The sequence below is a fragment of the Pseudocercospora fijiensis genome, assembly GCF_000340215.1.
Source record: "Pseudocercospora fijiensis CIRAD86 unplaced genomic scaffold MYCFIscaffold_5, whole genome shotgun sequence".
Taxonomy (NCBI): Eukaryota; Fungi; Ascomycota; class Dothideomycetes; order Mycosphaerellales; family Mycosphaerellaceae; genus Pseudocercospora; species Pseudocercospora fijiensis.
The window spans coordinates 3797147-3807091 of NW_006921536.1; the positions used below are offsets into that span (position 1 = coordinate 3797147).

General features: G+C 39.9%; 2 protein-coding genes across 2 annotated transcripts; one reads left to right on the top strand and one right to left on the bottom strand.

Moving 5' to 3' along the window:
• Positions 1-7160: 7160 nt before the first annotated feature.
• On the top strand, positions 7161-8235 carry MYCFIDRAFT_197421 (uncharacterized protein; the record flags this gene model as incomplete). The annotated part of the gene is made up of 2 exons (XM_007929458.1): positions 7161-7204; positions 7257-8235. 2 exons carry the CDS (start codon positions 7161-7163, stop codon positions 8233-8235), a joined length of 1023 nt encoding a protein of 340 aa, XP_007927649.1.
• A 29-nt stretch (positions 8236-8264) lies between these two features.
• On the bottom strand, positions 8265-9936 carry MYCFIDRAFT_175788 (uncharacterized protein; the record flags this gene model as incomplete). Its single annotated transcript, XM_007929459.1, has 10 exons — positions 8265-8322; positions 8363-8526; positions 8560-8572; positions 8598-8603; positions 8635-8652; positions 8682-8741; positions 8770-8796; positions 8851-9631; positions 9685-9729; positions 9813-9936. 10 exons carry the CDS (start codon positions 9934-9936, stop codon positions 8265-8267), a joined length of 1296 nt encoding a protein of 431 aa, XP_007927650.1.
• Positions 9937-9945: the final 9 nt, after the last annotated feature.

The window sequence follows — 9945 nt, forward strand, 5'->3', positions numbered from 1 at the left end:
AGACACCCCTCTTAGGCGAAGGAATGCCCGGTGAGAATATAGGCAGCTAGGAAGGTAAAGGAAGCTAGAATCAATACACTAAAAAGATATACAACAAGCTAGGGTAGCTAGGTATAGAAGCAACCTAGCTAAGTGCTATAAAAGAGGTCTAGGTAAGATAATAGGTTTACATTCAGGGCCTTACTAGTATAAGAGAGTTACTAGCAACTAGGGAGACTAAGATACCTTAACATTATAGGAAAGGAAGCAGGGCAGACAAAGCTTAGTCAAATATTAGTCTAAAGTAAGGGAAGACTAAAGGAAAACTTATAGGGAAATAATATAGATGAAACCTAATAAACATTGCAACATTACTAAACATTATATAGTACAATGTTAATAAGAGCAAAGACAAAGTATAGAGGAGCTTCCTTTAAGCACTAAACCTAAAAGAATATTATATTATTGCAATCTAAGAGCCCTAGCTCAACCTATATATAAAGAGACTAGCAATAGTTAAAGACCTAAGATACTACCCAATTATCTACAACTAGGGAGCCCTAAGGATATACATCTATATTAGTAAGGAGATAAATACAGAAACCTAGTAGGCTATACTATAGGAGGATAGGGACCTAATATTAGTTTAAGTAGAGACATCCTAAGGTACACTCTAAGTCTACTACATATACAACCTACTACTAGACTTAAGAAGCAGTACCTAACTAAAAACCCTAGAAAGACTACCTAGAGTTATCTAGGGGAACACCTACTAAATCCTACTTAGGGATTTCAACCTCTACTACCCCCTCTAGGGCTTAGACTTTACCCTAGCTTACTATTTCCTAGTAGGAAGACTAATTGATATATTAGAGAGGGAAGGAATAGAAATTGTTACCCTAAAGGGACTAATCACTTAGGAGGCAAGAGGAAGCAGTAGCACACTAGACCTATACTTTGTATTATATTAGATTAGGAATAGGATTATAAGATATAGGGTCAACTAGGAACTAGAAGAATTATTAGACCACTTCCCGGTATAGATTAAGCTAAATATCTAAGCCAATTAGGAAAGGGAACTAGAGGAGAAGCTTAACTAGAAAGGTGCTAAATAAGGTAGGATTAGGGAGGAACTAGAAAGGGACCTAAAACTAGAGGAACTCTTAATAAAGTACCTACTAAGGCTAGAGGACATCGACAAGGCAGTAGAAGAACTAATAGGAATCCTAAAACAGGTAGCTAGAAAGCATACCCTAGTAAAGAAACATTTACTATACTAGCAACTATACTAGACTAGTAAGTATATAAGGAAGGTTAAAGTAGTAAGGAAGGCTAGGAGGTAGTAGATATAAACCTATACCTAGGAAGTATAGGACAACTACAACAAAGCCTACTAGGAAAAGAAGATCTAGATTAAGAAAGATAAGATACAAGAATAGAGATCTATAATAGGAATAATTACAAAGAAACTAGAGGAGATATAGAGGATAGCTAAATAGGTAAGGAGGCCTAAACAGGAAAAGAATATGCTACTACAATTCCTAGACATTATAGACTAATAAGGACAAATATAGACTATAATAGAAGGGAAAGCAAGAGCCCTAGGCTAACACTTCTTCTATAGAAAAGTACAAGCAGACCTATTAGACATAAAGGAGGAAGAACAAGAGACTCTACTGCTAAGCACACTAAGAGACACCTAGGTCAAACCCGAAACTATTGAAAGGATCCTAAAGAAAATTCCAGGTAACAAAGCACTAGGAGAAGACAAGATCTACAACAAATTTCTAAAAGTATACAGGAAGGGGCTAGCCCTAGCACTAGCTAATATCTTTTTATAAAGCCTAGCACTAGGACACTACCTAAGACTATTTAGGAAGTCCCTAATAGTAGTACTAAGGAAGCCCTAAAAGGAAGACTATATACAGCTTAAGGCCTATAGACTAATAGCCCTACTTAATATAATAGGTAAGGTGCTAGAGAAAATTGTCGCTAAAAGGCTAATAACCTTTACCGAGGAAAGGAATATCCTTCCTAAAGGCTAGATAGGAGGAAGAAAGAAGAGGTTAACACTAACAGCTATAGAACTAATTATAGAACAGATTAAGCATATCTAGTACTATAGTTAAAACTAGGTAGCAACCCTCCTCTCCCTTAATATCTTAGGAGCCTTTAACAATATCTCCTATAAAAGACTCCTATATATACTTAAACAGAAAGCTATACTAAACTAGATAGTCCAATTTATCTAGTCCTTCCTATAGGAAAGATCGATATAGCTTATTCTAGGCAAATTTAAATTAGACCCAATGCTAACTAAAAAGGGAATCCCCTAAGGATTAACACTCTCCCTAATTCTCTTCCTTATCTTTATAGCAGACCTACTCCTACTCCTAGAATCAAAAAACATATTAGTATTAGGGTTTATAGATAATATAAACATCCTAGCCTAGTCTAAGACAACAGAAACCAACTGCAAGATCCTAGAAGAGAAGCACTAGGAGTATAAAAAATAGGCAAAGAGGCATAGAGTAAAATTCGCCTTAGAAAAGTACTAGCTTATCTACTTTAGTAAGGCTAAATCAACCTATAATATAAAGCAATCAATTACTATCTAAGGCTTTAAAACCTAACTATTAGTAGAGCTTAGGGTACTAGGGATCTAGCTAGATCCAAAACTAAATTAGGGACTATAAGTAAAGAAGGCAAAGTAGAGGGTAGATGCCAATATATAATCTATTAATAGACTTACAGCCTCTATATAGGGGGCTATATTCGAGAAAGCTAAAGTTATATACAAAGCAATTGTTAAGCTAGCAATGCTATATAGAGCACAGATATAGACAGCCTAAGAGAAAACACTAAAGAGGATTAAGCAACTAGTTAGTAGGTCCTAAACCTAAAGCCTAAAGAAAATCCTAGGAGTATACAAAACTATACTAACAAGGGTAGTGGAAATAGAATTAGGGATCCTACTAGTTAAACAATACTTTAAGGGACTAAGACACTAATATACGGCAAAGACAATAGAATACCTAGTCTAATAGACTATCTAAAAGGCACTAGATAAGATAAAAGCCTAGTACATTAGGACTAAGAGGCGAGACAGACTATAAATAACTCTCTAGAAAGTCAAAGACCTAGAGTAATATAGAGTCTTAATAAGAGAAATGCTAGAGAAAGAGCTTTAGGGACCAAATATAAGGCTAAAGGAAGACAAGCTAAAGGGAGAGAAACAAAGCCTAGTAGAGTTAATTGCTAAACACCTATAGGAGTAGGAATAGAACAAAACACAAGTTAGACTAGGAACCCTAAAGGCACTAATCAAATTTAGTTAATATAACTACTAGCTCTATAAGGACCTAAATAGGGCCGAGGCAAGCCTAGCTATCTAAATCAGATCTGAACATATTAGACTTAGGTCTTACCTATTTAGAAGAAACGTCCTAGGAATTGAAAGCAGAGCGTACTAATATAGCTACCAATCTTAGAACCCTAAGTATATGCTGCTAGTCTGCCCTTAATAGTTAGAAGGCAGAAGTAATTAGAGACTAAAAGCAATAGAAAGGGAATACGATAAGCTAATCTAGAGCAAAGAAGACCTAAAGAGGATAGTAAAGTGGATTATTAAACAGGGATTTATACAACAATTCGCACTAGCAAGGGAAACTAAGGAGTAGATAAGAAGGAGGGAAGAAGAGGGGGAAAGAAGGGCAGGGCAGTAGGCAAGGTAGTCAGAGGGTAACAACTATAATACTAGTATACCCTAGAGGAAGGAAAATAAGGAAACGAGGAAGATTAACACTTATAAATAGGATAGGAGGGAGGTTTTTACTAACTAAGTTGGTTTCCTACCTAAAACAATACATAGAAACAGACCTATATAGGCCGAAAGGCACTACAACAGGCAAATGAAATATCTATCTATATATTATACGCTATACCTATAGACGAAGGCGCCCTATATAGGACTCGCTATATTAATAGTATAGTTAATTTCGAGACATATAATACAATTTACGACGAGGAATAGGAGGAGAAGGAAATGCGAGCTATAAAGGCTTATAGGCGAGTAATAAAAAGGCAACGTACCGAGTAGAGTATATAGAAATTATACCTCCGAAATATAGAGGATAATAATACTAAGGCGGCGAAGAATAATTTTATAGTTAATAGAGAACGTATAAGGCAGGATATAGCGATATATAGTAACGACGGTTAAAAAACTATTATAGTAATATACTTAAACCTATAGTACTACTAGTATATTCTAGTTTAGACCGAGTCGACTAATACGACTAAGTCGACGAGTCGATAAGTATTAATATAGCAATATACGAATAGTATAAACATTACTAACGACTGCGACTACGAGCGACCTAGAGCGATCCTATATATACAAAAACTTACCTAAGCGATCCTATTAATCCTAAGCGATCCGGGCGCGAGTCGGGTTACGACTCGGTCGCTTAGGATCGCTTAGGATCGCTTAGGATCGCTTAGGATCGCTTAGGATCGCTTAGGATCGCTTAGGATCGCTTAAGATCGATATAATCGATAGAATCGACGCGATTAGCAAAAAAGTTTTTGTAACAAATACGCTTAATCGATAAAATTTAGCGTATTTAGAGAGGGCTAGTTTAGGTACTAGTTTAGGTGCTAGTTTAGATAGCTAGTTTATATATACTATCGATACTAACTTAATATTAATATAGCTTCTAGATAGGGACTTAAATACTTAACTAGTATACTATCTAAACTTTACCTATCTAACTTCCCCTTCTAACTAAGCTATTACTATCTATACTATCCTAGGTAGTAGCAACAAGGGTATATAATAATACTAGAATTTACGACCTATAACTATTAATAATTAACTAAAACGAAGCGCCGCCTAGCTATAACTAGGTAAGTAGTTATAGTAATCCTTTATACCTAGTTATTAAGTTATATAGGGTATATAAGGGATTTGGGCTTCGGCCTTTTCTAAGGCAGCTAGTAGCCTAATAAACTAGTAGAGGTAACTGCCTATTGTCTAACGAAAGAAATTAGTTCTCTAGAGTAGGTTCTCTATAGTAGTACTTTTTTAGAAGTATATAAGGTCGAAGTCTAGTAGGTATATTTACTTAGTTAATTCGTAACTCGTCTTAAAGAGTTAAAAGCTCGAGGTTTATATCGTATCCGTAAGAGTAACTTCGAGTACTACTTATCTATAGTTTTTTGCCTTTTTTGCCTTAGGTTTATCCTTCCTCGCTCTATGTTTTCTACTACTACTACGTCTTTTTTACTAGTACTCTACTACTATTTAGCGGCGGTAGTGCTAGTAGAATAGACTACCCTTTTACTAGTATAAGACTAGCTTTTAGCTTAAAGTATAGGTACTAGTAGTAGCAGTGCTAGTACTAGTTGAATTCGGTATTATAGCTACTATATAGTTACTAGGGCTTCGTAATATATAGGTAGCATTTAGGCACTATAGAAGATCGCTAGGCATGCTATATATCGGCGTAGAAGGGCGGCGTATATATTATATATCCGCGCGTATATAGTATATAGTTAGCGCGTATATATTACTATTATTATAAGTGTTTAAAAATGCCTAACGTTAAAGTTACGTAGAGGATATATTTTAATTTCTACTAGTTAGAATACTAGAATAGTTTTATAAAGGCGGTTTATTAGATTAAACTCCCGCCGTAGGCTCTATACGTAATAGGCGAATATATATATATATATATATATAATACGCCTTCTATATACGGCTTTAGTATATAATAGAAGGCAGGTCTAACTATTATCCGCCCCTAGCCTAATATTTCTAGACCTCGTTTCCGTACTCTTTATCGTAAGCTTCTTAGGTACTCTAACTTTAGCCTAGAAATATCCGGCTTCGCTCGGATTAGTAGTAGTTATATATGTAGCTTTATATATAGTATAGCGCAATTTCTATACTAAATAATACTTAGAGATCTATCTCTCCCCTAGGCTAGTAGTAGAGGTTTTAGAACTTTATATTAAAACTCTTAATAATATACTTAGCTTTTTATAATAGTATAGTAGTATAAGAATAAAGAAACTTTTTATAGCAAAGACTTCTAGACTTATCTTATAAGCCTAATAAAAGTTAACTTTTTAGGGTAGAGATAGTTTAGCTATAGGTTAGGAAGATAGCTTAGTTATATACTAGAAGCAAATTGTATTTAGAAAATGTTATTATTAGAGAGCTTTAATCTAGCTATAGGCTAGGAAGATAACTTACCTATAAACTAGAAGCAAATTATACCTAAAAAAACACTATTACTAGAGAACTTTATATATAAAAGTCTATTAATTCTAATTCGAGGGAGTCTAGAGTTGTAAAATATATAAAATTATAGAATAGAATTTTCTAGTAATTAAATATACTATAGCTAACTTTCGATATTATATCTATTAAGTAGTAGTAGAAAGCATTAGAAAATCTATATACTATAACGTATATAGGTAGGCTACTACTTAGACTACTATCCTAACTGTCTTTAGCAGTTACTAGTCTAAGTACTAAGAGATAGTTAAACTATAGACTTAGGCTATTACTATCCTAAGACTAGACGAGAATATTAGCGATTCCGGCTTTTATATTCTAAAGTGCGTTTTATTATTAGACAATCTGCCTTTACGGAATATAGCGGTCCGCGTCCCGTATATAGACTACTCTATAGCGGGCTTAGATAAAAACTATATAGAGCTAAGCAAACTTTTCTACTAATTAGGGCGCGGAATATAGGAATCGCTATTCTAAAGGGTATTATATAGTCTATACGGGAGTTTATTTTATTAGTAGAGGGGTAAAGTTTAGTTATAGGTTTAGAAAAGTCTACTATAGAATACGTAATTCTATATTATATATACGAATACCCTTTATTACTAGTAGTAACAAAGGGTGTTATCTAGTCTGTACGTGAGTTTATTTTATTAGTAGAGGGGCTGGAAAGCTTAGTTGCGGGTTTAGGCTGCGGAGCACGTGATTCTATATCACATGCACGAATACCCTTTGTTACTGGTCTGAGTGGAGATAGGGGCTGTCGCTAGTCGTCAGCAGGCGTGGAAGCTCAACCTGGAATACAACAACCTTGGAAGCTTGCTGTCTTCACGAGACATCCTTAATCGATCGACTCTCTCTCATTGAGCACATACCCGATATGTCTGCTAAGATACAAAAAGTATTAGCCAGGCAGAAGGCGAAGTGTGGAACATGCATGCCTCAGAAAATGCTTGCAAGACTAACACTTGTGTAGAATCGAAGAGGGTGACTTCTACGAAGCACACCAACAACTCCTTACCATCGCCAACCGATATGTCAAATCCTCCTCCTACGCCGACGCAATAGAGCTCCTCTCCTCGGGCGCAACTCTTCTCTTAAAAGCCGGCGCAGGCTCCTCTGGTGCCGATCTGTGCACATACCTCATCGACATTTACCAGAAATCCGAAGTGAAGCCCGACACTGCGAATAAGGCGAGGCTGCTCAGCTTACTACGCGCCTTCCCTCTCAACGAACCAGGGAAGAAGAAATTCGTCGCTGGAATCGTAGAGTGGAGTTCGAAAAATGGCGAGTTTCCAGCAGGTGATCCCGAATTGCACCATGTGATCGGAACACTTTACGCAGAAGAGGGAGAAGTGTACGACGCAGAACGTCACCTGACGCTGGGAACAAGCGACAGTGCTGCTGTCTTTGCGGATATGGAATATAGATGGTACGAGACGGACGAGCCGAGCACTGCAAGCCACTATGCTGCGCGAGCTGTATTTCCCTACCTCTTGGTCGGCAACACGAGGGCAGCGAATAAAACCCTGCTCCTTTTCACCTCACGACTAAGCACTTCGCATCCTGGCCTTGGAGTTCAGAGCATATCAAGCCCAAGCAGCGACATCCGTATATATCCATCTCTACCTCTTCTCAACTTTCTTGGACTGCTGCTTCTCGCAATTCAACGCGGCTCCGCCGATCTTTTCAAGACACTCAAATCGCACTACGGAACACATCTCAAGGAAGTGTCGACGTGGGACGAACCCATGTTGCAGGTCGGCGAGATGTACTTTGGCATCAAGATTCCAAGCCAAAGCAATCCGATGATGGACATGATGAGCAGCCTGCTGATGGGAGGCAGCAATCCCTTCGCGGCCAAGAAGCGAGAACCGCAGAGAGTGCAGGCTGCGGGAAGTGAGAAGCCGAGTGGAGCTGGAACGCCTCAGCCTCCTGCGCCGGGGGTAGATTGACGGTTGACGAAGGACTGGTAATTGCAGAATCAATTGCGCAGTTGCCTATGTGCCCAATGAACCGATTTTGGAGATTTAGCGCATTGCCTGAGGCGGTCCCAGCAGCTTTACCCGTCTGTATATCGACTGTCCGCCCTTTCCTCGCTCGACGCTCAGCTTGTGCAGCTTGAGAGAATGCCACGCGAGCATGCTTGAATTGCCCAGACCTAGAACTCGCATACCAGGTGGGCTAAATCTTCGTTGGTGAAGAGCAGAAGCAACTCCAGGAAGTGAGGCTGTATAAAGGCGAGCCTACAGGAAGGCAGCTCGACATGTAGGGCCCACTTTTCTCCCCGAGCTATCTTTTCATTGTTCTCTGCAACCGCAGCCTGAGATCTGATGAATACCTCTTACGCAGACTCGACTGGGCTCTCAAGCCTCGGATTTGATCAATTCACAGATTTTACCGTCCTTCAATTGAAGGGCTGGAACCAGGGATGAGTCTATCACAGGACTGGACTTGGATGCTCGAACAGGTGAATGCACTTTATGCACAGATCTTTGAGGTCATTTACTCGCAAGCTCTGTAATCATCTACCATCCCTAGACCGGTTCTCCCTCCTTTCTCTCCTCCACTGCTCCTGCTCCTTTAGCGCGTTTTCTTCATGATGCGTATCTCGCCCGATCTTTTTATACCACTCTACTGCGAAGAATCCAGTACACAAAGCTTCGGCGTATGGCAACCATCCTGCGGCGCTCATGCTTCCTTGCCTCACAGATCCTACGGCTACACCACTGGCTGCAGCAAGTGCCATACGCTTTCCCTTACGGCCCATCCACGGTCCAGGTTCGTTACGAGCTCGGAAAGCCTCCAGCGCAGCACCGAGTGCGGCACATTTCGCTGCCTTCTTGAGAGTGTACTTGTCTTTCGGCCGATCTGGGTCGTCCTGAGGTGAATAGCGTGGACGACTTCGGCTCCGACTCGGACCATGAGAACGACTTCGACTCCGGCTGTGGGTGCGACTATGTCCATGTCTGCGTGCCCGGTCATGGTGTGATCTCCCATCATCGCTGCGGCTGCGGCTGCGGCTGCTGCTCATGCCGCGCTCCTTTCCTACACTGCGAGATGATCGTGTATGCGAGGCACGCCATCTGTCGCTGTCGTCTCTATCTCTATAATACAAAGCATTCTGGTATGGTATATAACCGCTCTCTCTCCTGGGACGTTCCATCAGTCCAGCATAATTTAGGGATGGCGGTCTGCTTCGGGGCGATGGGGTGCGCTCTTTAGGGCCTGGAGAATATCCTGGCCACATGGGATTCGCTCTGTCCATGTCGGCGAGAATGCTGTGCAGAGTCGCATGGACGCTGTGAGATTCTGTGTTCCCGTAGAACTTGCGAATGGGTGCAACGAGGCCTCACGAGATGCGGTGAAAGGAGGGCGAGCCGAGCAATACAACCAAGGCAAACAAATAATATCACCAGTAGTTGATGATGCGCGACTGATGACCTGACCTACTGCAAGATTGGAAAGTATAACGGTAAATGGAATTGCCTTTATAAAGCTAGCGTGCGTGCGTGCGTGCGTGCGTGCATACAGATGTGCTTCGTTTCGTTGGTGAAGATGGCAGGAGTTTGAGAGTGTAGGATGTGGCATTTCGTGTTCCGAGAAGCAATCCCAGAGTACCCAAGTGTGTCTGAGTCAGGCACCCGGAACTCCATGCAAACTGG